The 27,536-nt window shown below is 41.1% G+C and overlaps 2 protein-coding genes across 5 annotated transcripts in view; both read left to right on the plus strand.

Moving 5' to 3' along the window:
- Nucleotides 1–583: 583 nt before the first annotated feature.
- Nucleotides 584–15,943, plus strand: TMEM177 (transmembrane protein 177). 4 transcript variants are annotated; one of them, XM_036387033.2, is made up of 3 exons: nucleotides 584–790; nucleotides 3,309–3,383; nucleotides 14,524–15,943. In XM_036387033.2, the coding sequence occupies exon 3, from the start codon at nucleotides 14,538–14,540 to the stop codon at nucleotides 15,486–15,488; it is 951 nt and encodes a 316-aa protein (XP_036242926.1). In that variant the 5' UTR covers nucleotides 584–790; nucleotides 3,309–3,383; nucleotides 14,524–14,537; the 3' UTR covers nucleotides 15,489–15,943. The 4 variants fall into 4 exon arrangements, with proteins under 4 accessions (XP_036242926.1, XP_036242924.1, XP_054371455.1 ...); XM_036387031.1 differs by lacking the exons at nucleotides 584–790; nucleotides 3,309–3,383 and adding exons at nucleotides 11,299–11,579; nucleotides 13,048–13,376; XM_054515480.1 differs by lacking the exons at nucleotides 584–790; nucleotides 3,309–3,383 and adding exons at nucleotides 11,299–11,579; nucleotides 13,273–13,376.
- PTPN4 (protein tyrosine phosphatase non-receptor type 4) overlaps nucleotides 15,817–27,536 on the plus strand; it is a 142,969-nt gene continuing 131,249 nt past the window's right edge. The window contains exon 1 of the mRNA XM_036387030.1: nucleotides 15,817–15,837. The gene's annotated coding sequence lies outside the window, so the exon portion shown is untranslated. The remainder of the gene's footprint in view (nucleotides 15,838–27,536) is intronic.

The raw sequence follows: 27,536 nt of genomic DNA on the forward strand, positions 1-27,536 counted from the left end.
GGTTGAAAGAGACCTTAAAGATCATCTCTTTCCAACCCCTCCATCTTCTAGTAGACCAGGCTGCTCAGAGCCCACATCCAACCTGGCCTTGAATACTTCTAGGGATGGGGCATCCACAGCTTCTCCAGGCAACCTGTGCCTCACCACCCTCACAGTGAAGAATTTCTTACTTATATCTAATCTAAACCTGTGCATTCGTCTGTCAAACAGAAGTATTTCCCATAAAATCTAAAGGGGTACAAAACTGTAAAGGGCAGATTTATAGTGACCTATTGTTTGTACTTGGGAGGAGAGGAGACCTTCTGGGTTAGCACAAAGCTTTAGAAAACAGAGGCCTGAAACACAGCTCTCTGCTCTGATGTCTTCCTGCAACAGCCCCTGGAGAAAAGTATAATTTATGAAGCACTGAGCTTGCAAGTTAAATGAGCCATGTTGTGTGATCTGTGCATTCAAGAACAGGCTCACTTCTTACATGATATGTGAGATGCCGCAGGCTGCTCTTAGAGAAGCGAGTGACACTCCTGGACCAAGATGATTCAGTGTTTCTGCTTTCCAGGTCCTGCTATTGTGCAGATATTAAAAGATGGAAGAGGCACAGCATACAACGTTTGTTGTGCACTGCAGTGAATCTCTTCCCAGTCACACAGCCAAGTTTGAAGCTAAATTCAAATGAAAACAATTCATTTCAATGAAGATAAATTGAAGTTTGCAAAAGATATTTCCCAGAGAGTGCAACTGAGACAGATGATTTCCTCATCATCTTTGGAAGGAGAAGGTCACTTGGGAAGAGGTGAGTGAAAATTAGTCAAGAGTGCCTGTCCAACAGCCCTTCACAGGGAACTGGATCAGATTCAGCTTTGTTGGATGAAAAATAGCGAGACAGGCATTCTGTCAGCTGCCCTTTCCCCCTTCCTGCCATCAGGGGATTCTCTGGTACCAAGCTTTAGCCTTTCTCCTAAGAATAATTATCAGATAGAAAACCCTGTGGACTCCTCCAAATACCTTAATTCTTTCAGTGCATAAGGCGCTGCCACTGGGGGTGACAAGATGAAACCACCCCTGGAGAACTGACAGGGCTAAGCCCATGCTGCTTTCTGCCAGCTTGTGATCCACTCCACTCTCTCATCACATGCACCAGTCAATGCCCGTGCCAAAGCAGACAAATGCCTCTCACTCACTAGCTGGGAAGTACAGAGACATCTTTTCCTGTCTTCTGGACCATAAAGCACAGGGAAATGTGCCACGGATTACCTGATCTGCTGGTGCTTTTTCCAGCAGAAACCCCCCAAAAGGTGGAAGGTAAGAACGACCTCTTGCAACTGCTGCCTTTTTTAGGAACAGTGGTGCCCAGGGCTGGCTGGCAGCTGATGGAAATGGGCATGAGTGGTACAGAGCCCAGCACCCAGAAGGTGCTGCAGGGGAGGGGCCACTGGTGCAGGGCACAGGTAAAATGCCAGGGGTCAGCTGGAAGAGGGAGGTGGCCATGTGTGCATTAAAGGTGAATAAAATGGGAGAACTTATTAAATCATTGTAAGGCATTTCCCCTTGAACAGACATTCCTCAAGCAGAGGAAATGGAGGTGGAATTTGGGATGAGTTTTGAAACCATTCTTATCTATAATAATGCAACAATAATCAATAATCCTATTACTTGTGCTTCCCCCCATGGTGATCTTACTTGGCACACTGACTTTTTGGAGCCTTGTGTCCAACTTTATCTACACAGTGTTTAGGGCTCTGAACACATTTAGTTGTTGCATGAAGTCCCCAGCTACTTTAAACTAGTATTAATTGAAGACCAGCATAAGGAAGAACTGAAGAGTCTGTTTTTCAAAAGAAAAAGTCTCTTGGACAAGTCTAAGCAGATCACTCTTCTGCTTAGAAAAAGAGAGTAAACCCCAGGTTAAACCACTGAAGAGCACATGCAGCCCTAGTGACCTCCTGGGAAAGATTGTGAATTGAGACCCATCCGTGTGTTGTTTATCAAAAAATGATTATGTCAACAAAAATGCACTTATTTTTCTCTGCTGCTTTTCTGACAATCTCTTGTAATTACCTTGGTTTGAGATAGCATTTGATAGCATCTAGCAGCTGAACAACCTTGACTGGCACCTCTGATTACAAGAGACTAGATGGTGGGAAACCTGAAATTTAGCTTTATTTGCTTTAGAGTACTTATTCTTTTTATACTTGACCCAAAGCCCACTGGAGTCCAAATGAAAGTTTCCATTTCTTTAGGTTTTAGTTCAATACCTTTGCTAAAAGTAATTTAGTCACAGACTGACTACTAGCATATGGAATCAAAACCAATCTTACAAAGAGATGTTACACAGTGTTTGTGGACAGCAGGGGCTCAGCATGGACTTTCACATGGGAGAAAGAGGCTCTCTAGGTCACTCCTGAGGTACTTTGGCAGGATAAAGAGTAGTACCACAAGTGCTCAAATGTTGTGTTGTCCATCTGGCACAATTGGGCCAGACAGATTGATTCTTCAATGACCTCAATGCAGCAAACTTTCCCCTAACAAACCCAGATTCTGTTATTTCTTGTCTGGACCTAGAGTAACTTGGGAATGCAGATTGTTAGAGCTTAAACAGGTAGTCTCTGAAAAACAAACCTGCAGGCAGGTTTTGTTACAGCCATTTAAATGGATTAACTCTAATACAGACAAAGTTGGTTACTCTATTTATTTCCCCCTGCCCTGTTTTCATGCATATTATCTTACTTCCTGCAATCCCAGTGGCATAGAAATCAAGCATCTCTTCATTAAAATTCAGAGCTAATAATTTTGGCATCCTCTGTGCAATGAGCAGCTTTATTTCAGATTGCACATAGCCTACATTTTGTACCATAGACAGCTTTACAGAGTAAAGCAAGATATATAGTGGCCAAATAAAAGATGAAAGGAGCAGGTTGAACCTTTCAGGCACAGAGGGTTTTTGGCTAGAAGGTCTGCCAGGACTACATTGTCCTTGTGGTCATTATCAGAACAGGGTTTTTAGGTTTAGAGTTTTTATTAGACTTTCCCCAATACTAACAACAGTATACACACAATTGAGATCTTGATTTTTGTGTAAAATGGCTAACTAGCACTGCTCACATCTTTAGAAATGGTCCTTAAGGTTCGTAAATTTGCAGGTTAGAAAGGAAACAAGACTCAGGTGGCCTAGATCATGAGATGAATCAATTAAACTGGGGTACATTTAAGGGAGAGAGAGAAGTTGTTAGTGAATGAAGTCTGTTTTGGAAAAAAAAGGGTATTTCTGTTTGGTCTTTGTATTGTTTTGGTTTTTTTCCCTATGTTGCCAGTTGTTCTGCAAATGAAGCTTTTCACACTGCTCCTGACTTACTGCATTACTGAGGATAGGCTTGGACAACAAACAGGTTTGTTAATTTTTTTTCATTTAAAAATTTTTTTTGGTCTGCACTATAGTTTCTGTCTGTGTGTGCATTTCCATGAAAATTGTTCGTTGCTGTTCTTCCTTAGTATGGAGCAAAAACAAGTACCTGAATGTTCTCCAAGAGTACTCAGGAACAGTCTTCCTGTCCTGTAACTGGATGGAATGTTGGCATCTGTGTGCAGAAAATCATGGTATCAGAGGGATCTGTGAGCTATAGTCAGCTCTTGCTGGTTAGAGTGCTGTTTTGCAAGTTCTCCTAAACTTAAATCTGTTAACTTTGAATGAGTAAATCCTGTGACATAAAAAGATACATTTATTACAATTCTTTTCTGTGTTTGAGCTGTGGACACTATGACTCCTCACCTGGTTCTTAGATGTTGTCCCTCATCTGTGAAGTTGCTCTCTGTAAACCACTTTGGCTATCTGTAGCACTTGATATGGCTGCTCCTGACTTTAACATTAAATTATCTATGACATACTATCCAGTGAGTAGCTATATTATGTGTTAAGTTTTCCTTTGTTTTTATGGGTAATATGGACTGCTCCTTCAAACACAGCTTCCAGCTTTTTGATTGACTCTCCAGTTTGTCAGGTCCCATGTGATTCTCCAGATGCAATTGTGCAATCAGTCACTGTTATCAGCTCCAGATTAGCAGGAAGATTGGTTTGCATTCATCAGAAGTATTCTTGGCATTTACCAACTTATGTTTCAGAATGCGGATTATTGGTTATCCCTGTGTCTTCCCATGTGACATACAAATGTAAACTTCAGTGCTAATAGCCTCTTGCAGGTGTGGCCTAACAATCACAGGTCCCTGCCTTGCATATTCTTAGTCATAGAGTTTCATGCTTGTTTATCTGCACCTAGAATTTTATCCTCACCATAGCCCACTTTCTCAGTCCTTTGTTTATATTTTAAGGTGAAGAATACCTTCAGTTGGGGAAAAACAATGGTTTCTACTTTGGGTAGAATTGTTAGGAGGCTTGAAGAGAATGTAACACCCCTGACACAAACAACAGACTCTCTGAAACAAAACTGGTTTCTGCATACCAATGCACATCCCCTTTTGTAGGATGCTGGATGGGTTGAAGTTTGTCTCTGGGTTTTTATGGTTATTTCTCCTCATACAGAGTTATTTGTAGGATATTGTTTTATACCATGAATATGCGTTATCACTTTAAAGGACGCTGAACCTGTGGTCCTTCACTTTTCAGTACTGAGATCTGGATGATTTTAGTTTTGGGCAACTCTTGGAAGACAGCAAAAAATTTGTTGTGGTGTGACTGTGGGTGGCAATAACATCAGCTGTGTAGATCTTCAATGCTTATTTTAAAAGGTACTCACAACATCTTTCTTTAGAGCTTACTTTCACAGATTGGGATGCTCATGCTGCAAGCCAGCTATAGGAAATTGTGTGTAGCCTGCACTTCATTAGGCATCATCAGCAATATATAATTGGAGTGGCAGTAGATGTATAAATGAACTTGATATTATGGTATCTGGATTTCCCTTTAGCAGCTATCCTGAAAAAGCTATTGACCTGGAAAGCTAGTATTTGATTAAAGAGATGCTCATAAACCATGTAAACAAACCTATCTCTTTCAAAACAAATTTACTGCTTAAACAGGAACGAGTCTCTCTGGATGATACTGCTTTCTTAAGACCTTTTATCTGAGAGAGGATCTCTTCAAAACTTAATTTATTTGCAAGCACACAAGAACTGATCCAGTTATATATAAAGCTGCAATATGTGCAGTCTCAGAGATCTGTGCAGTCTGAAATACAGCTCAAAAAGTTTCTTAAAGTACTGGAAGATCCTTAAGTGACTGATGAAATAGAAAACATGGACCGTTCAGTGGCCGAACACGTTTTCCCAAGAAGAGTGTGTGGGATCAGACCCCTTCCCTCCTACACACTGCCATACCACAGTGCTAAAGCAGACAGATTTCACCTGGTTTGCAGGGTGGTTGGTTTATGGAGAACAGCTTTGGTTTACTGTAGCTGCTCTCTGCTTCACACACTCTGTGTAAGACTTGATCAGCTCCCACTCAGAAGCTGTTATTTTTCTCCTGTTACACATGCTGTCCAAGAAAAAAGCTGTGTGTTACAGCTATATGTGATCCCATCTTCTCATGATGACCTTTTCTGAAGTATTTTAAAGTAAGACCTCTGATTGAGGGGAAAAAAACCTAGGTGCCACTTTGAGAGAGGGTAAAAAAACTGTAGGCAGGTGTCTTTGAATTAGAAACTCAACAGACTGGGCCTGAGTCTCCAGCTCCCCACCAAAGCACTGGGCAATCAGTAGGGTAACATAAAGAAAATGCTGGATTTCCAGTGCTAAAGAAAATTATTTGTGCATTAACAGAATGTGTCTTTTGTTACTGTTATCAGCATGAGTCTCCTTTTCCTAGACAGTAAAAATGTGGGTCTGAGCTTTGGTAATAACACTGAATAAGACAAGTCTTAAACAGATTGAATTAATAGGAATCCAATGTTCCAAATAGATCTCACTTTAACATTCATCTTGCATTTTCTCATAATTTAATTCTGTTATTTCTAGTGATAGCTCTTCCCTAGAACTGGGATGTCTTTTCAACTGACTTGAGGCAGAGTGGAATCTCTGGTCTGGTACTACAGTAGAATGTACTGGTTTTTAGACTAGCTGGCATTCTGTCTGTAGCTTCCACAGCTTTTAATGAGACAGGAAAAATTACCTTTATCTGCAGTGATAAGGACCTTCCTGGAAGGTCGCAGCATTTGTGAAGTAATCCAACCATGGAGTAGTGCTCAGTGACCACCTAGGCTGATTGACTCAGTGAAACAGCCCCAATTTCTACTTGCTTTCAAATATTATTACCTTTGCAGTAACTTCAAATATTCCCAAGGTTAGACAGTATGATTCAATCTGTTAAATATTATACCATTGCCTCAAAGAACTGGCATCCTCTCCTTCCCAAGACACACTTCTTCCAATTCTGAAGGGAAACGGTGCTAATTAGCTGTATTATGAAGATATGACATCTTAATTCACTACAGTACCTTCCTTTTAGGAGAGCTAGCTAAATGCAGGACCAGAGCTCTTTAAAATAACTGTATTAGTTATAGACAGTGAACAATTGTCCTGGTTAACAGCTTGGCTCATGTGCACTGCCAAGAAAACCCAGGCTAGACAATGAACTTACGTTTGTCAGTTTTCATTTGATTTCATCAAATGACATCACAATGGTGTCTGTAGTACAACTAATGCAATATGGTATAGGGTCTGTCTGCACAATGTGGATACACCTGAAGCAGTTTTAAATAGCAGTAGACTACTTGCAGAACCATGGGCTTCAGCATGAATTGATTTGACCAGATGCTGCAAGTGGTTTTCTTCTCAGCTCTCTGCTGCAGGTATCCAGATTTTCTACTAGCACCCGTGTTCACCTGCTGGATATCACAGAATCAGCAAGTTTGGAACAGATCTTCATGATCATCCAGTCCAACCATCAATGTAGCACCACCATAGTCACTCCTAAACAAGGTGGATGTGTGTCTATTAACCTCAGCAGAGATTGCAAAGCACATTCAGATCAAGGATTGTTTGATGATTACACTCAAAGGAATCCTGCTTGAAGGAAGGATTTTCTATTTTACTTCACAGGGTGTTCACTCTTTATCAGCTTCTGGTACATCCAGATAGAGGTGAGGGAGCTTGTACAATTAGCCCCCAGATCTGAAAATGCAGTAGCAAAGAGATAAAAACCTGCATATTTTCCCTTTTCTGTGTCTGCTGCCACAGAGAGCCTGTCTGTGGTTTAGGCAGGTCTGGATCAGCAAATCAATACTTCAAAAACTCTGGAAAGAAAAGTTAGTCCCAGAGCTGTGTAGCCATCCAAATGACTTGCAGCCTCTTTATGGCTTCCAAAACACTAGTTTTTCATTCCCTGATCAGTTCCAAGCTGTGATATAGTAGGGAAGAAAATATCTTCCCAGTTCTTTAAAGACTCTCTGCTTTACTGTGATCTATATACCTGCCAATACCAACAACAAAATTAGTCATCTTTTTAGTCCTTCTTTAATATATATATATATAAATACAGGGGTTTGAAGGTTTGATTTGAGACCAGAAATATAAGTACCTCTTCTCATGGCTGTGTTTCTGAATGTTTATCCTTTATTATGCTTGTCTACATTACCCATCTTGAGAGGAAACACAAGGTACTATCTTTAATAACATGAACATACCCCAGGTATAAGAAAAATAGTTGTGAATAGTTCATCTTTTTCAACAGAAGAGGTCTAACAAAGGAGATGGGAACATTTTTTTCCTACTACTTCTTATACATGGCTTTGATTATCAGCATAAGAATGCCATTTCAGCCAAACCTTGTCCGTAAACCTGATAGAAAGGAAAATGTGGTTTCTAATCTGCGTTAACTGAGCCAAAAGCAAACTCCTGGTATACAGGCAAAATTTGCAGTTGTGTTCCCCATCAGCTGGTGAGTGTGAATGTTCCATGGGTGGAACACACGGGACTATGAGGCACAGTGGAATGGGACATGCAGGGATATATTATCAATATTTGCTGCTACCTCCCCTTTCCAGCAACAGAAACTGCTGAGATCTGAAGAGCTGCACCTTCATGCTTTTGCTCAATGCCGTGTATGCTTCAATCCCACTGTCACTGTGCTATTTGCTGCAATTTGGAGATGGGCAACTTGCTCAGAATGACAGCTGGAAAGCCCATCTTGCCACAAGCTCTTCTTCCCCTTCAGTGCAGTTCAAGTACGAACAGGCTCAACCTTTTGGCACCTGTCAAGAACATTAAAGGTCACTTAATACAGCAATTTTCAATGCATTTTGTGCTGAGCTGGAAGTAGTTCCAGCACAGGCCGTTGTAAGTCACCTTAGTACAGGTACTTCCTAGGCATATGTTTTGCTTCAGAGCATTGCACTGCTTCTGCATGTTCATTACTGAAGCACTGCATTCAGCAATACTGAAAAGTGGGCCAGGGAGCTGCTCTTAAAAGAAGGCTCACAAGTCATACCCTTCCTGCACAGTAGGATCTTCCCCAGATCAGTCAACACATCTCACTTCAGGATCTTTTTGCCCTCTAACATTCCCTCTGTTCTTCATCAGATTTCTCTGTCCTCATGTCCTGTAAAACTCCCTAATGTCCACACTCCAGTTCCCTGGCTTTCATGATTACATCCATAGGTAACTGGTGGATGATCTGCGTCCTGTAGGCTTTGGAATCTCTCTCCTCCTGCTGCTATCAATGCAACTCTATAGACATGCATAGTGTAATTTCCTAATCCCAGACTCCTGCAACCTCTCATCTGACACCTGGGACATACAATGTTGCATAAATTTGTGCCAAAATTATAAGGTTCCCTCTGTTAAAGCTCATACCTAGAGGATGGATTGTGGAAAATCTTGCATAAAAGGGCAGATAAATCAGATAAACAGACTCCATAAAGTAAGAAGATGTTGAGGGGAGACATGTCTACATCTTGGGCTTGTGGACACTCACTGATCACATTTACATTTCTACTTTGGAAATCACATGAGCAAAATAGACTGCAAGACCATATAAATCATTAAGCAAAATGAATGATTTTCAGTTCTGTTTTTAAATGTCAGCCTTTTTCCTAATGTAGCAACAAGGCTTCATACATACAGATTGCAAGTTAGAGAGGCAGATGATGGTAGGTACCTCTATCTTATGGTAAAATATGCGAGAGAACTGGATCATGGTCCTGAGTAAGGCAGAGCGTGTCCTACAGCACCACCTAGCAGGCTAATTTAGAAGTGGTCCATATCCCTGGATCCATGACTGCAATGATGTGTATGTGCATTAAAACCAGGGTGCCCTTCGGTCTTGTTTCACCTTCCTTGGTGTAACAGCTGCTTCTTGAAACCAGAACCGTGCCAGCGTGGTGATTAGTAAAGCTGGGGTGCTGTTTCTCCCAGTTGTATTAATTATAAATCTCTTAAGAGAAACCATAGTAAGAATGCAATGCCAGATTTTTGAGGTTTAGTGTAAGAAATCTTTGTTTTCTAGATCTCTCCACCTGGTGCAGACACACTTCCCAAAGTCAGATTTCACAAACCCACCCAACCTTTTCTCTGTATTCACCAGCAGGATAAGTAAATCTCAGTGTGATGAGGGATTTTTAAAGACTGAGAGTCTCTGTGTGTTTCAGTTAGTGGGAGTCTGTTGTCTGTCATCACCTACATACATGTTTTCTTTGTGCATCTGCATGAAGTGTGAATACCAATGCCAGCTTACAAATTGTAAGTTTTGGCAGATGATGAAGCTCCATGCTGAGGCTGCAGAACAAAGACTGTAACAGCTCTCTGCTGATATAAAGAGGGATGTGAAGTTTTTAGGTTTTTTGGTTGCTTGCTTTTTTGTGTGTTTTTTTTTTTGGTTTTTTTTTTTTGGGGTTTTTTGTTTGTTTGTTTGTTTTTGTGTTATTTTTTTTTTCTGGCTGCCTCATACCTTGTTAGAACCTTGGCACTTCTCAGAGCTTTCAATGCCCCCATTCTGCTTGATAACCTAGCAGAAAATGATGCCTTTTTGTCGGTTACTATGTTTTCTGCTAATAGTGAGATAAACGTGATGCATAAGAGGGTCTGATGGGTGACAGAGCTGGCAAAAAGTGGCTCACAGGGGGACAGGTGAAAAAGGTGGGATCTTTTCTCTGACTTCTCCCTTTGGGTGGCAGCAAACTATTCACCTGCCTTGCCATACTGCATAAAACCATAACCTAAGGGTAGAACTGTGCCCTGTCACAATGGAGTGTGTTTTCTTAGCAACCTGCTTATTGGAAGTTAAAACCAAGGCTGCCATTTCCAGCTTCTGTTCACAACAGGCTATGCCTAGCCAGGCCTGTTTAGTACTAGCATTTCTAAAAATCAGGTCATCTAGTGGGAAAACATAGGATAAATGTATTCATTTGGATACTTTCATGAAAGTCCTAAAAATCCCCATGAATTTGAATTAGAACTCCTAAGTAGTCAGTTTACAATCTTAGTCCTTTAATGTGAACTCGAGTGTCATGCTAAAATGTCTGGAAACTAAACCTTTACTGTAAGAAATGCTTAACTCAGGGGCTGCTGCAAAGAAAGCAAGACCTGTCAAAATGAATCACAAGTAGAAAGTAGGAACAGCTTGCTTTTATTTCTATTCTGTTGCCTCTCACCCAGCATAACTTCCATTTGGATAGTGAAAAATCATTACCTTATGACTGCCTGGTGTGGAGGAACACTTTAAAACAATCATCCAGCATGAGTGCAAGCTTCCTATAAATGAGACAAACCCAACCTTTCACTATCTCCATCCCAAATAAAGCCCTAACCTGGCCAAAACCTATTCTGTATTCTGTCTTTGCAAGGACAGCACATCCCAGGGGCAAGGCTGGACTTCCCAGAGCTCAGCCCTCGGATGCCGGTGCTTCCAAAGGGTGCTGCCCTGCCACCCACCTCCTCTAATTCCACGTCTTCCAGGGCCTTCGGGGTGCCCAGGCTGTAGATCAAATCCACAAGGACTTACTGAGAAACCACACTGGCCATATGCTTTGAACAAACAATAACTGTAAAGCAAATTTTAAAAAATCCCTGCGTATGTTATTTTACCATAAGAAATGACAGATAAATCCTACACGACGGATGCCAGCTCTGCCACTTGCTGCCTTAGCGGCAAGCATTCCTGCCCTGCAGCGGAGAGAGCTGAATTAGCAATACAGATGTAAAGTATTTCGCAGGAAGAACGTTGGGAGTTAGAACACAGAAAAAAGTCATAAGGCGGGCAGAGAGCGGCAGTCCCCGCCTCATGCTGCGGCTGCCCTTGGAGGAGTAGGGGGGGTGTTTCTTGCTCTTCGCCTGCAGGGGCAGCGGGTCGGATCCGCCCCTCGGTCCGTTGGCCCGAGGCCAGGTTCAGAGGGTCGGATCCGCCCCTCGGTGCGTTCGCCCGAGGCCAGCTTCAGAGGGTCGGATCCGCCCCTCGGTCCGCTCGCCCGAGGCCAGGTTCAGACGGTCGGATCCGCCCCTCGGTCCGCTCGCCCGAGGCCAGCCCCGGGCTGTGTCACTGCAGCCACACCCGGCCGCTGTGAGGGGAGCCGAGCCCCGCCCGCCATGGCGCCTCCGCCCGCCCCTTCCGCCCGCAGCCCCGCCTCGGCCCGGGACCCGCGGTAGGTGCTGGGCGGCCGCGGGGCGGGGGGGGGGCCGGGGCTGTGCATTTGTATCACTCTCCTCTGCTATGTTTTTAATTTCGTGAAAGCCGGAGCCCTGGAGGCGGGTCCGGCCCGCGCCCTGTTTCCTGATGGATCGTGCCTTAAGCTGGGCTTTCCCTTCGACTACGTGCGATTTTAAAGCAATAAATTCAGTAACACACACGTGTTATGGCCAAACCTGCCCAGATATCCCTCATCTGAACTTTAGCTGATGCAGATCTCTGAATTCAAGTGAGAATTAAGTGCTTGTGACACCGCAGAGATAGAAAGTATTTCAGCATGTGGGGGAGGGCGCCGTGTAGCCGTGGCTTCATGGTTACTAAACGATTAAATTAGCAGGATATGGGCCACATAAATTGCCTTGCAGTTTCCGGTTGCTATCCTCATACATAAATTGCACAAAGTTTATGAATAAAATAAAGATGTTGTGCACGGTTAGGGTTGCAGTGGGATATCTGCAGGAGCTGAGCATCTGCACTGACCCCTGAGGAAGGTTTGGAAGCATAAATGCTAAAATGTTTTGTGGGCAGTTTTCCCTTTATTTTCCTGACTATTAACTATTATGAGAAAACAAATGTGGCATTTCCTGCTTACTTTTGCATTCGATGTGCACTATCACATTTGGTCATGCAAGGAAGGAGTTTTTATTAGGTAATGCAAGAAAGGAGAGTGGAGTTTTCAGTGTGGTCTGTCCTTCCCCACACGGGTATGGATGTAAGCTGAAGGGGGACTTTTTCCTTGAAGCATTTCTAATCTTAAAACGATGTTATCTGTCTCCAGTGGGAGGCCATTCTCTGACAGGAGAAACCTCTGAAGTCCCTGCCTCAGCTTCACATGAGGATCAAGTGGTAGGCTCCCTACAATCATCCCCTTGGAAGTGCTTCCCCCTGCACTGTAAATGACATGACCTTTTCCATCAGATCTAAATACCAGATTTGCTGAGAGGTCATAAACTTCAAAATGGTCGTTTGGTATTAAGTACTACCATTTGCTGGGTTTTAGTTCTATTATCAAGGAGATTTTCTCCTGAAATTTGGTTTCATCCAAGGTCTCGGCTCTTTGGCGTGTTTTTCTTAAATAAGATTGTCAGAAAAACCCCCACCTCTGTCTTCAGCAGAATATAAGAATACCACTAGTTATTTCACTAAAAAATACATATTAAATTACTGTATGATTACATACATCATTGTTTTTATTAAGCACTCACTGTGTGTTTAGTGCAGCATAAATATTAAACAAGATTATTCTCCCCCTGGTGGGTTTACAGTCTGAAAGATCTTCATAGGAAGGAGTAGTAATAACATATCATTAAAACACCCCTTTAAATTAATCTCTTTTTGTTTCCCTGTGGTTAACTTTCATTTGCTCTTGATCATGACTGGTGTATCCTGGCATGTTCCTGTGGTGCTGTTTGATGATGTTACAGACCCCAGTTGTCCACTCTGCCCCTCTGTGAGAAGTTCTTGTTCAGCACATGTGGAAGGAGAGCATGTGTCCCTGCTTCAGCTGCTGCCACACAGAGCCCAGCAGCATAGCTGAGACCCACCTTTGATGGCACTGCACGCTCAGACTTGGTTGTATCAAAGCTCAATTCCCTTCTTCCACCTTGGCTTTCTGTGAGGACAGCTGGAAACACTCATGTCTTTAACAGCTGCAGCAAGATTCTGTGAAGCTCGTATGTGAAAGCCCTGAGAGAAGAGACTCTGCAAATGGAAAAAGTGGTGCCCAGTTTTCACTGATTTCTGCTGGATTTAGGTGCCTAATTCACTTTTATACCCTCCCAGTAGGATTGTTCTAGGCGGGAATTTTGTATCCAATAGATTTTTTTTAAGAGGAAATTGGAGCTTTCCTGGGAAGAGCATGTAATACGGCTTGGACCATAAAAAGAACTGATGTTTCCCAAGGGAAGCATGACTCTTGAACTGAATGAGTTGGCAGGTTTGAAAGTTTTTAAGTTTATTTGCTTATTTAAAGAGTCATAACATAGTCGTAGGCCCTGAAACAATTTATCTTCCAGCTTCTGCTCTAGACTGAACATAGTATTTGTCAGAGAAATTATTTCAGAGTCAAATTTTTAAAAGTAGCTGCTGAAAGCATGCTGCTTTCTGAAAATACCTTTTTGCTGAATAAGCTAGAACCACTGCCTGAGAGTTTAAATCTGAAAGAAAAGAAAAAAATGTATAGAAAGCACATACTGTTTCTTGTTGGTTTTTGATTGTTTGTTTTTTGTTGGTTTGGTTTTTTGTTTGTTTGTTTTTGGTTTGTTTGTTTGTTTGTTTGTTTGTTTGATACTGAGCTTGACTATCCATGAGTACAAACTCCTAAAGGAAAATTCTGTCTCCTGAAATTTTTCAAATCAAAATGTGATCCTGTTTGGAAAGTTGTTGTCAAACTCAGCTTATTGAATTTAGTATTCAGGTTACTGATTAAAATTTTTGCAGCTGTACTGTAGAGGAGGTTGGCATAGACTGATCTAATTATTGGCTCTTTCTGACCTCAGTACCTGTAGACTGTATAGTGGAAGGCAGGACTGGGATTGTGCTAGCAAGGACTAGACAAGTATGTTGGGTAAATACAGGGTATATATTGATTGCTGAGGGAGGAGGAAGTATGGTGGCTTTAGTATTGTCTTTATTGTGGTAAATTGATTTACTGGAGGAAAGGGAGAAGTTAATTCTTCGTATCAATCATCCTGTGTTGCAAGGCCCCAAAAATTATTGTGTATCTCTTCCTCTTGTAAAATTGTTTTGCGTTTTGTTAATGTAAAAAATTGTTTCTTTGGTTATTGTGCTCTGCTTCTTCTCATGTTTTCTGCTTTGGTTGTTTGGGGTTTTTTTTAGCACTAGAGAGATGACAAGCCTATCTATGCACACTTTAATTCCTGGTTTTGTGTTACAAACAGGTTAGGATTTGACTATGGCAGTGCGGTTCCTGTGGAAGGCATCAGTGTGGTTCAAGAAGCACAAGATCACTGTGTTGGCCGTTTCTTGCATGGGACTGCTTGGCACTAACCTTTCCTATCACGTGTTTCCTGAGCAGACATTCAAACTGCTGCATGAGTGCTGGTCAGAGGGGCAGCCAGCTGAGCTTTCGGAGAAGCTCTGTGGTGTGTTTCAGGATGTCCTTCAAGATACTGGTGTGAAGTCCACTGGCTCCTACAGAGCCTTTGCAGCTTCTAGCTTCCACCCTGTGAGCGCTGGAATTCCCTGGCTGCCTGAAGGCTGTTTGGTGGGCATCCCGCCTAACTTTGATAGCACAGCTGAGGATAAAAAAGGAATAGTCAACCATGTTGTTGTAATAAATGGCAAGGAAGTAGACTGGGAGAGCAGTGAAGGTGTGGCTTTGAAGGGAGCTCTCACATTTTCCCTTAAAGCTCAGAAGTTTGCCATTGCCAGAGAAGTTGTGTACTTGCAGAATGGCAGCCCTTTAGCAAGTGCAGTTGTGGCTCCAACTTGCTTGGCTGGGACGTTTGTCTGTGGGAGCGCTCTAAAGCTGCTGCTGGGGTTATCCAGTGGCCCTGTGATCCTCCGGGGCCTCTGTAACCTTGTCACTGCCATGGGAGGACTGCTCTGCTACTATGTCTCTTCTGATGCCATCACCTATCACCTGGACTGCAGGGCCGACTCGAAGGCAGCCAGGCTTTCCAAGGACTATGCCAGCGGTGGCCTTGAATTTTATGATAAAATCTTGTCCCGCAACAGGATTTTTCGTGGTTTGATGGGCAAAGAAGGGATGAAAATGTATGCCCCGAGTGGTAACCTTTTCCCAAGGCACTGGTTCAGAATAAAGTATACCCCATACACTTACCGGAGAACTTTGATTCTTAATATTTTAAGAGAGCTCCAGGCATCTGATGGGAGTGCTTGAATTTTAAACTTGTGAATTATGTATTTTGGAACACTGCTGTGCTGCTTTTTTTCTGCTTTTTTTCTTCTGTATCTTCATTAGAATTTTGGGGTTTATTTTTGCATATAGTTCAGAAAGAGTTATTGCACGTTTCTTGAATAAAGAATTCTCTCTTAAAATATTAAAGACTTGCTTCCAAAGTGCTCGGTTCTGTGTGCATCTCAAATCACAAGACTGCTGAGAAGGGAAACTTTTCAGACACTGATCTGGAAGTTCTGCTGTGCTGCTTTGCCTTCCTGCCATTTCAGTCTGGCAAATTGCAAGGTGCAAGTCCAGCGGAGGTTTGGTGATCATTATAATTTAAACTGAGGTGTTTGCTCTTTCTCCTGTGGAACAACACAGATATTTTAAAAAATGGGCGGTCTGTATCATGTGGTTACATAAATATCAAGACAGAGTGTTTCTGTTCTGTGTAAGTTCTTGTGCTGTGTATATTCTTATGCTGCAGCCACCATTCTTCATGGTGAGACATTAGTTATGCTGCAATTCCTACCAGTACAGACAGTTTATTACCAGCACCTGCATAATTTGCTTAAATCTAGTTCTGCTCTCTCTAGTACATGGTGACTGCAATGTCCCCAGGAGTGGTAGTGTGTAAGAGGACTGTCCTGGATTGTCTTCTCACAAGTAGGATAAGCATGTTGAGAAAAGGTTTTTCTGCTTGCTTTGGTAGAGTTTTTTGTTTCATTTAAAAATACGTGTAGATGTATGTCACCTGTTATGTCAGTGATGGCAAGGTATGAGACATAAGTCTGACATTTGGTGCAGAAACTGGTAAGGTCTGGGATGCAGAGTTGCCAAGGAGATTATTCTCCTGGCTCGACAAGATTTTGTCTGGCAGGCCAAGCTTTGCCCAGGATTACTTATCTTCTGGAGAAGTCTTTAGTGCATGGGCAGTAAGCTTTCCACTATAGTCTCACCTTGATTTTCAAGGTGATAGTTTTCAAACTTTGTGGTTCCTTCTTTCCTATGTTTCTATTGCTGTTCCAGTAGCTCTCCCTGGTGACGTCAACACAGTTCTCATCTCTGTCGTCATTCTCACCAGCAGCTTCTATTATTTTTTGTCTTCTCAGTCAGAGATGTGCTGAGTGTCCTCTCTGCCCTGGCTTTGTCCTTTCTTCATCTGCCTCAATAAGAACTGTCACACCTGTGTTTGCTCAAAGCATTACTGAGTTCTGTTTCCCTTTTGAATCACATGGTGACATAAAATTGATATTCTGGCTGCTGAAGCACTGCTGTTGCTTTCCATTGCTGAAGCCATGTGTGTGAGATGTTTGAGTTTCTGCTGAAGTAATCTGTGCCATATGCTTCTGAAACATCACCTATTGCTTGCACTTATCCTCAGCAGGTCATGAGATATCTCTCTGGTGTTTTTCTGGCTGTAAGGAATAAAGCTATTGTTTCTGTGTCCTTTTTGAAAGAGTGATAAAATTTTCCTGGTCTGTGGAATAAGAAGAGACTTTACTTTTAGGCAGGGGTCTTTAAAAGCTTTGAGCTTTTTTTTTTTTATTATTTACTTGTCTTCCAGATAAATCCAATATAAGACATCACAGAAGTTTGTTGGTAGTGACATAGGGACTCAAGATTGGAATATAATTCCTGGTTTATATAGTCTGTGAGTTTATTTCATCCTCCTGTTACTCCTTCATACAAATCTAAACTCTGTGAAATATTCTGAGGGAGAACTTGGCCCATTTAGTTTATGTGGTTGAAGGAGCTGCTGCTACATAAAGAGTGCAGAGAGGAAATCAAGGCCTTCTTGGCGATTTACAACAAGTAATAGTTTAAACAAAATGAAATTAAAGTAATCTACTTGTCTTCTATCACTCTTTACCGTTGCTTTTCATCATGATGCCTGCAGCTAGTGTGGTTATTTGACATTGTTGGGGTGTAAAGCCCCAGTGGTGTAATGGGTTTTGCAGCTGTGCACTTCACTAGACTCTTGCAGTGGGATTCTCCAAGAAGCTCCATGTATCTATAAATGCTGTGTCCCATTTAACCTTCTCTGAACTGGCTGTGGCACATTGGTGTTGGTAAGGAAGGGCTGGCTAGCACTAAGATGCATGACCCTTCTTTCCACAGACAGATTCTTGCCAAGGGCTTACACACCTCCCTCTCTATACAGTTGAGCATAGTGTCAATACAGGGAAAACAGGAACTGCAATCACAATTGCTTAGTAAGATTTCCCTGAACTTTGGGAATGTGCAGGTAGTCCTGGAAAAGATTTTTGTGTGTATGTGTTGCTAGGTAATTGCTGTGTGCAAGATCACCCGTGCTATTTGGCAAGTAAGGATAGCACAGCTCAAATACATGGCCATAACAGTACTCGTGAAAAGTCTTTTGTTATACTGCAGGTGTTTTCCTGTAGGTAGAACTATCATTGAAATCAAACGTGAACTCTACATACTGGTAATAAAAATGGTCTGGTTTTGAGAGTATCCCAGAATTAAAGGTGGAAATGGAAATGTTCCATATTAAGAATGGTCTGATGTAGAAAAGCAAGTTCATTCAATGGCCCAGAAAAGGCCAAACAAATCAGTTTTCAGTAAATCGTGTGATATAGCCTCCCCCAGCTCTGAAGCTAAAAATCTGAGGAATTTGAAGAACTTGTTTTAGTATTAACTGGCTTGTCTTTTGCTGCTCAGACAAGACACACTTTGTATAAATTTTTGTGTAGAAAAGCAACAAAAAATGTTAAGCTAAAAGAATTGCTAGGAGATGTAGATAAAAGAAGTCTAAGTCTAGAAACTGTAAAAGCAAAGATGTCAGTGGAATAATGAGCTCTCATAAAAATGGATACTATCTACAGATATGAACCTCTCTGTCTGGTGAAGTGATTAAAGGATGAAGAAGTATAAGTAGCAAATGACCAAAATGAGCTGCTAGTTTAAATTTAGATAAAATCTGGTTTAAAGAGGGATTTGCTTGACTGGTTTATTTGTGTTATTATCCTGAATGTTCTATGTAACCGAAAAGAAAATGATCCTTGTAACTTCTTTTTTATATAAATGCAATTCTTGCTGCTTCATAAAGCTTTAGTGGGTGATGCTGCAAGAGATGAGGGTTGGCCACCAAGGTGCTTTGCTCAGAATTCCCACTGAAGTGTAAGAAATGTACTCCAGGACCTGACTCAGATATTTCTTTATCCTAAAAATTGCAGTTTCTTGTTGTGGAGGTATTTTCAGATGGTTTAATGGTCAAAAAGATAAAGTTGTCTGAAAAGAGCAATATTGAGACCTAGACAGTTTTCTTGAAGACAAACAAGTGGAAGTCATCTGATTACAGCAATTCCAGAATCAGCTGCTATGGGTATCTGGCTTCTCTAGCAGTTTACAGAAGCAGGAGCTTCAGAAAGAGGGAAATCTCTACCCAGGTGGCACTGAGTAAAGCATGTGGACTTGCCCAGAGGAGTTCAGTTGAAGGGCAGTGGTCCTTTAGAAAAGAGCCTTTTTTATTACAGTAGAGCACTGCTATCACCCCATTTCACATTAAGGTGGTTTCCAGAATTTGACAGGTAAGATGGTGAGAGAGCTGACTGCAGAGCTGTGGAGCTTCTTGCCCTGCAGGGAAAGCTGGTGGTGTTGGGAGAAGTGATGCTGAGAAGAGCCTACTACTGTTTTGCCCTTGGCTGCAGCAGTTGTGAAACAACCACAGTGACAAAGTGTGGCTTGCATGGGTGGGGTGTGAATTTGAATGTATGAATCAAATCATAATGACTGAAACACAAGTGGCTTTCACCAGAGGAACAAATGCAGAGGATCCATCAAGGAGTGCGTACTGCTATGTGCAGAATGTGGACCCTATCCTGCAACTGTTATCTGCTCCTGTTCACTAAAAGCTCCATGTAGCAACTGTGATTACATTCATATAAAAATCAGTAAGTTGCAGACAATCTGCTATCCATGCATCCAGTCTCTCCTTGATTTCACCCATCTCAGCTGGAAGTCTATATTATTCTGCCTTTCAAGCAGAACAATGCTGATGTAGGAAGACATACTTAAGATCTTGGAATAAGGAGGGCACCTTCAGGGAGAGAGAAATTTGGTTGTTGTCAAAACCAGACTAAAGAATAGAAAAAACTTATTATTCTTCAGGAATTGGTATGTTAGACAAATTAAACTGAAGGCACTGAAATATGGCTTATGGATGTTTTGCTGGGCATCTTTTTCACTGACAATATATTGGTTTGTTAAGTTGAAGTGAGTATATTTGGGCTGCTCAAACTGCCAAATCCATAAAGTAGAGAAAATTACTAAAATTTGGCCAGAAATCCATCTGTTTTTCCCATCTGGAAAAGTACAAGCCAAACTCTTAAGCTTCGTAGCCAGAAATGAACATTGAAATATCTCAGCAGTTGGAATTATTTACTGTCCTCAGTAAGACCAAGTTTGCCAAAATCTACCAGGTCTTCAATTTTGAGAGAAAGTGTGTTCTTAAAAACTCAGTTTTGTGTCCAAAAATGCACTTTGATAAACACAGCCAACCCAGGTGTACTTTTTTTGATTCCTACCTTAGTTTTTCTGTAGGAAAAACATACTGATAGAAGAATTTGTGGTGCTCTCAGCTTGTCTTGAAAAAATAATTGTCCCCCAAATCATGCTTACTGGAGAACTTTTTCCTGTTTATTTTTTTTTTTCCTCCCATGGTTGAACTTCCATCATCTGGAAAGTTGATCCCCTTTCCAGTCCTGACCTGGTTTCTCAGAATCACTTTCTGCTTTGGTTTGCAGGAGTATTACCTTGTTAATGTAGTCAAGGTGTTAACAGCTTCTTTCAATATAAATAAGTAACAGATGAAGCTGAAGCTGTGTCCTCCTTTGTGTATAATAAAACTGCTTCTGTAGAAGTCTTGCAAAAGCAGATCTCATTAGGTTTACTAAGAGTATTTAGAAAACACAAGACATTGTGAGCCTGATCCCAGGTTCACAGTTCCAGCAGTTCTTGCAGAGTGAACATGAAGAAAGGAAATGGAGTATCCAAACAACTTTTATCCAGTAACTGTTTAGTGGTTTAGTGCAGACCTGCTGACCTCTAGAAGCTTTGTTTCTATCATATGCTGGAAATTTTCCAGTGGGAATGTTGTTGTTTCTTCATTCTCTGTTTCATTTCCCCTTGCTCTGTTACTCTAATTGCCTCTTCTGCCTACTGACTCATCTTACAAGCTGCTTTAGCTTGCTCAAGCAAGATTTGTGAACTTTTTAGTGCTCACTTGCTGCTTGCACTTTCATTTGCACCTCCTACTTTTTCCTACAGTACTTACCTGCCAAAGACCACAGCAGCTTCCATTTTCCTGTGTTTTACTACATTTAGTCTACATGCTTTCTCAGGGAAAAATGCTTTTGACTACATGAAAAATAGGCATTGTAGTTAAAATCTTTCCTATTTTGCCATAAGAAAATAATTTGATGTTACTTTTGAAATTTCCGCTTAGCTTTACTCTTTAAAAGATGTATTTCTTATTTGCTGCCTATGGCACCCAGTTCACTTTTGATCTTAATTTGCCTCTGTCACTTTTATGCTGTTATTCCCTTTAAGCCCTTAGAAACTGTTTCCTGTTCCTGAAAATTGCAGGGTATTTCATATACTTCTGGCTAGGTGAGGTATTGTGAGTTGAGAAGTTATAACTTACGCAGTGCTGTTAGCTGCTTGTACTTAGGCACATCCATGTGCTGGTTTTGAGAATTGTGGATTCTTATATTGCCAGTTACACTGAGGACTTTATACATGGGTTTTAATTATCTGCCACAAGCAGCAGCAGAGGGGTCTGCTGGGTTTTGTCTGCTGAAAAGAACACTTAATTTTGATAAAATATTTTTAATGAGTCTTGCAAGGATGAGGGGTTTGGAATGAGGAAGAAAAGTGTAGGCAAAACCAAAGAAACTAATCCCATGTTCCTTACATGCTCTAAGTCTTGATGTTTACAGAGATGTGTACTGCACAAGAATTGCAATGCATTCTGTAACCAATTGCATCTGATTTCTGGGTTGTCTGTTCAGTGCATCCTCAAGCAGCACCTTTTCCATCCTTCTCAGCTCCTTGTATGCAGGCCTCTTCCAAGTATTCCAGGTAACACAAAGCTTCTGCTTCAGCCCCCTTACCCAAACCAGTTGCTCTTCAGTGCTCCTTTGCCCTGGAAGCAGCTGCTGCTCTGCCACTGCAGATGTCACTGAAGCAAGCCCTGATTTAGAGGAGATGAAAACTCAGTGTGATGGTTCCCTCTCCAACTTGCACTGAGCAACGTGACAGTTCAATATCCCAATGGCACTACCAGGTGTGCTGATCCAAAAAGCCCATGCTACTGCTTATTTCCAGCCAAAGAAAATGGAACTTTGCAGAGTTCTGTTACCACAAATATAGTGGTCAATATCAATGTGAATTGGCTAAGACTGAAGCCATAATTTGTGATATAAAAATCTGAAGTGGGATTTTAGAAGTACAAACTAGTCAATTACACCACTGTAGCTATTAAGAGATACAACTTATGAGGAAATAAAGATAAAACTATAACCTGCATTAGTATTTTAAAGCTACATTGATTCTTAATTACTGCACAGTGAAATACTGGATGCGTTTCTCAGGGAAGATTTAAAATTAAGATCAAGCCATGTTGTAAATAACAAGCCTGGTTTTTTAAAAAAAATCTTTTCTCCCCCATTTTTTTATTCTTCATTTTCTGACTAGACTGGAGGCAGCTATATAAATATTTCAGACAACAGAGCAGGGTAAGAATTACTCTGTAGAAAGTTTTCCTTGTAAGATCTTTTCTCATTTGGGATGAGTTTCATTGCCTCAGTGACCATGTTTTAAAAGCATGTTATATAATTCTCTGTAGATACCCATAGACAGATGTATTTATGGTTTTTGGAAACTTCATGTAATTTAGGCATAAATCTTGAAGTGTATTTTATAGTTCCTCATTAATAATAGTTGAGAATTATGCTCATCTAAGGCAGCACACATAAATTCTTAATGTTCAGACATTCATTATATGCCTGTGATGGTTAGAAGTTGCCATAGGAAAATAAAAGCCAGTGATCCCAAAGATTATTTTTATATATTCTTTTAAGCAACTTGGAAAATTGTGTTCATCCCCTAACAGTTATTTCCCTTTGATTTCCACATTCTTCACCTTAACCTAAAGATATCATACTGAATATTGAAAAAGTCAAGTCAGCAACCAGACAAACTTTTTATTGAAGTTTTCATTAAGCATGGTAGAACCTTATAAAAGGAAATGCTGAATCCATCATTTTATGGAAGTTATAAATTCAGGTAATTTTTTTGCAATTGCAATTTAGAGATCCTAATCATGTTTGCCCATATCTTATATGAAGACAGCTGTGGCACAGTTGCAGGTGGCTGGATGAAAACTTGGCATGTGTATGATGGCTTTACACCTGTGAAGCAGGTGAAAAGACAAAGGTTTTTTCTTGCTTTTCTAGCCAGAACATAATTTATGTATTTCAAATTTAAGTCATGCTTTAGCAATTGCAAATTGAGCTGTAAAAACATTTCTTTCAATTTTTATTTTTTTTTTTACTTTCCAGTAGCAGAACTGGATATATAGAGGCATGGAAATTATCTGAGAGCTGAATGAGAAGAAGAGTAATTGGGATTTTCTACATATTAGGGATTTCTTTCAGTTAGTATTAAAGGAAAAAATCTCTGCTGAGACCTCACAATAGATGAATCAAAAAGGTACATTTTCTTCTGGAGTCACAGGGGACTAGATCTTTTTTTCTGCTTATGCAGAAAAAAAATGCAGTAGCCAAGCATGATGCCAAGCATTTTCTGAACAAGCAGTTCAGCTGGCACACACATTTATTACTTCCTTGATCCCCATAAAAAATTTGCTTGCACTGGAGAAGTGTTATGTAGAAATACTAAAGGGAAGTTCACCTGTAGCACAGATTTCCCAAATTTTAGCATGGCTGTCTCTGAAGTTTATTTTATTCTGAGGCTGGAAAAAGATTTGATGCAGCTTTGAACTCTGCAAAAATGTATGTGTGCATGTTCTGTGATTGGATATGTCCAAATTTTTTCTCCTTTTACTGAACATTGTCATGTTGGACTTTACAATATGTTGTCTGGTCTGAAATAATTGTTCCTTAGCTGTTTTTTATAGGTGTTTGGGTGCATGTTGGCTTCAGCCTAAACTATGAAAGCTTCTGGAAAAGAACAGACCTACTATGCCCTAGTTTTATTTCCTGGTGTTGCTCTGATTTTAATCTTAAAGATTTTCTACTCAATTTGGCTTTAAATGGTACAGAGAGAGCCAATATTGATGGCCAAATCCAACAAAGGTGCTTCCCTCAAACCAGCAGGAGGCATGGCTGATGCTGTGATACAAATTGGAAGCGAAGGAAGGTGCCTCACCCCAGCACAAGCTCTGCTTACCTGGCAGGCAGAATGCCAGGCTCTGCAAGTGACCCGGTCGTGCTGCTGCCGACCAGGGAAGATTCCTGCTCAGCCCCTGGGTCACTGCTCCTGGATCTGGGGAGGGGATCAGACTGCTCTGTGCTCAGAGCCACCCAAAGCTTGGCCCATTACCACTGGGATCTGGGATGTCCTTTTATCACATGGCTGCCGGAGGTGACACTGCGCCCACTGTGTTGTGCCACATGTTAGCGTGCATGTTGAGAATATAGATCTGTGCTAAATCGTCTCTTCAGGCTTATGATTTGTAGATTTAAACCATAATCTCCTGGAGATTATATGAGAGAGGGAGTTGCAGGCACGAATGGATGAAGGGGATCCCAGTGTCATGGTGCAGGAGGAAATTTAGGAATTGTGGCTTTGGAAGAGGGAGAGACAGAGGGAATATTATGGTGGGTTAAACAGAATGGGGACTGGGATACTTGTGTCATGCAATCCAAGGAATATTTCCATCATATTCATTGTAGCTAATGTGGAAAGTGTTTAACTCCTTGGGAAACAAGGGACTGAAACCAAGTAATCCCACAAGGAGGCTGACCTCACCACAAAGCACTAATCGGGTTTTCCTTGGACGGATTATTTTCAGCAGTGTGGAACAATGTACCCTCTGCCTCCTTCTCAAGTCTTATTTTACCTTGGGTTTTCTTTTTATGTTGGCTTCCTAAAAAGAAAAAAAAAAGAAAAAGAATCAAACCAACACTTTCATTGCTACACAATAGGTTATGGAGAGGAAAATGACTGCTAAATTATGATCAAAAAAGCCCCTTTCTATAGACTTTGGCACAGAAATATTATCACCTTGTATCTTTTACAATTTTCTATCTTTACAGCACTTTTTAGTACTTTGTAATTTCCTTTGGATTAGTTTCCATCCAGGCTATCAAAGAGCATGCAATATAAATTTCTTATTGCATGAACAGGTTCCATGAAAAGCAACATGTCAAATACAGATTATGTTGTAGCTGTTTTATTTTCTTGGTGTTTAATGTGTGCATCCGTCACACAATCAGAAACTCATTGTACATTTTGTAACTCAGCTATTAAAGGTTTTCCACCCTGCAGTTTGTGGATGGGTTCATGGGCTGTCAGCTATGAAACAGTGATTCCCTAGCTTAAAAATTACTGCTCAATGTCCCTATAAACAATTTAAGGAAAATCACAAATTCAGAAGTTTTCCCCTGCCCTGTTTCTGGGGGCAGTGGAATAAATATATTGTGGACCAAAGAGCAGTGGTTTGCCAGGCAGAGAACATCCAGGGAAGCCTCTGTGTGTCAGATGTGAACTTTGTGTCCCTCTTTGCAGGCAGGCAGTCACACATGTACTGGCAGCAAATCAGTGATGAGCATATGTGCTTGAGTAACTCCTGCCCAGTGGGGATAACACTTGACATTCTCTCTGAAAGAGAACTTTTTTTCAGGAATTCAGCAAGGCACAAAGACTTTGAGGACATGACTGCTTTTCCTGGAATTAACAGGCTGAATGGAGTTGCAGGGTGAGATTCTTTGGTTCACCTAATGTTACATCTGCCATGTATAATCCTGGGATTTTAAGTGCCCAGGCCATGCTGATAGGAAAGCTAGTATCTAGCTCGAGGGCTTGATTAATGAGAGTCAAACCAAGGGGAAGGGAGACTGGCTCAAGGTTGCTGTCATCTAATTAATAAGACTAAAATGAAGAGTCTGCATTGTGGCAACTCTGAATTATTTATTTACCACAGATGGACAGGATGCCATTTGAGTCAAGAGGGTTTGGCCAGACACTGGCTTTGCTTAAAGCCTGGTGTAAGGCATATGCAGCAGGTGTCTTGTCTTGCCAACTGAGCCATTTTCTTTTTCCCATGGAGCCCTGGCCCTTTAGCAGCCCAGATGTTGGTCCCTCAGAAGGAACTGAGTGATCCTTCTCTAAGAGGCAAGACTTTTATTTGTGCCAAATTTGCCACTCAAAAAAAATAGGGTAGTTCCAAGGTGCCTTCAATGTTCTGTCCCTAAAAATTTCTGTTTGACCAATAATGGAGAAAAATGATCAGCACAGCATTGCTATTTCTCTGTGGTATCTGTTTGCCAAGTAAATGGTACCATAGGTTTGATGTGTAGATTATTTTCAGGCAGCTCTCAGTTTGTGCTTACCAAGATAGCAGGGGAACAGGTGCCACATCCTGGCTATGGCTCCTACCTGGATTTTCAGTGTGCTGTGTGTGCCAGCCCAGCATGGGCTGGTGAGAGTGGCAGGCACCATTCCAGTCCCCCTGACCTCAAAGCAGAATGGGTTTTGTGCACCGTCAGCCTAAAGATCCTGTATTTGGTCTGGTTTGTTTGGTGACCGGCTTTAACAAAAATTAATATTATAGGGAAAAGCATTTTGTCCAGTTAAGTATTCACCATCACCAAACTGGTTGCTGCCATCCAACTTTCCAAGTATCTCATGTAACTTCACTCCTATGTGAGGATGAGGATATCTTCTATTTGGAGATGTTTGTCTGATGCCTGTCCAGCATATTTAATCTTTCTTGTATAACAGAGGACCACTAACATGATATAGTTTTCTAGACAGACAGAATCCACTTTCTTTATGCAAATATGTTATTTGGAGTCAACAAGAAATAGAATGGTTGCACTGGAAAAGGGTTGCTAGCTGTGAGTTCAGAGACAGAAGGGGTTTGCTGCAGAACAGTAAGAGAGCTTGAGACTGTTTAAAACTATAATCTTTTAATGTGCTAAATCTCAGTTCCCTGAACTCACAGTCTTTTTATATTATGGTAAGCTTGTCATAACTTGCAGATGTAGGCTGGTAAATAATCTTATATTTAGCAAATGGGAAAAGAAAATTAAACTTTCCCTGTAGAATTTTTTTCTACTTAAACTTACTGGAAAAATGCAAGATGACATGAACTGTGAAGTACCAAGACAGCAAATTTAGATGAGCTTTTTCCTGGGGATGAATATTCAAGGACACTGAAGCATTTCTGCTTCAATTCTGAAAAAGATGCAGACAAAGTAAATTCTAGGTTTGTACTGATTTCTTTTCTTTGCACATCAGGTACCAAGGCTTTTGCCAGTTTTTATTTTGGCATGCCTAATTATGAGGTTTGCTTGCCAAGGCTGTAGAGAAACATCATTTGTTGGCAAGATGGACTAGATGACATAATGTTCATGGTCGTTCCTTGCTGCAGCTTCTTTACTTCTGCTAAACATTGCAGCACTGTTGTTTGGAGGTTTTGTTATTGCCCACTGAAGTAAAAGCTACTTGCTTATAATAAAATAAAGTGCAATGTATTTGAAAGATATGAGCATTTATCAAAGCTCTATTCACAGGGTTTGGGTGTCTGTTGGTCACATTTTCAAAGGTGCCTAAAAACATAATAAACATGTGGAGAAACATGAAGTGACTGAGAGCCTAAGTGATAGTTTGCTCTTTGAACCCAATCTCCTGGTAATGAATGTTTCTCTACTGAGCAAAAGGATTTGGAAGAACAGATTTCCACCTATTTTACCACGTGAGAAAAATCTATTAATCTCTCTCCCCTCTGCAGGGGTGCTATAAATGCACCAACCATGAAGTTAAGTGTTTTTATAC

Source organism: Molothrus ater, chromosome 7 (assembly GCF_012460135.2).
Source record: "Molothrus ater isolate BHLD 08-10-18 breed brown headed cowbird chromosome 7, BPBGC_Mater_1.1, whole genome shotgun sequence".
Taxonomy (NCBI): domain Eukaryota; kingdom Metazoa; phylum Chordata; class Aves; order Passeriformes; family Icteridae; genus Molothrus; species Molothrus ater.

What these genes read in the sequence shown, in the direction of transcription:
- TMEM177 (XM_036387033.2), top strand. Translation starts at nt 14,538, where the DNA reads ATGGCAGTGCGGTTCCTGTGGAAGGCATCAGTGTGGTTCAAGAAGCAC.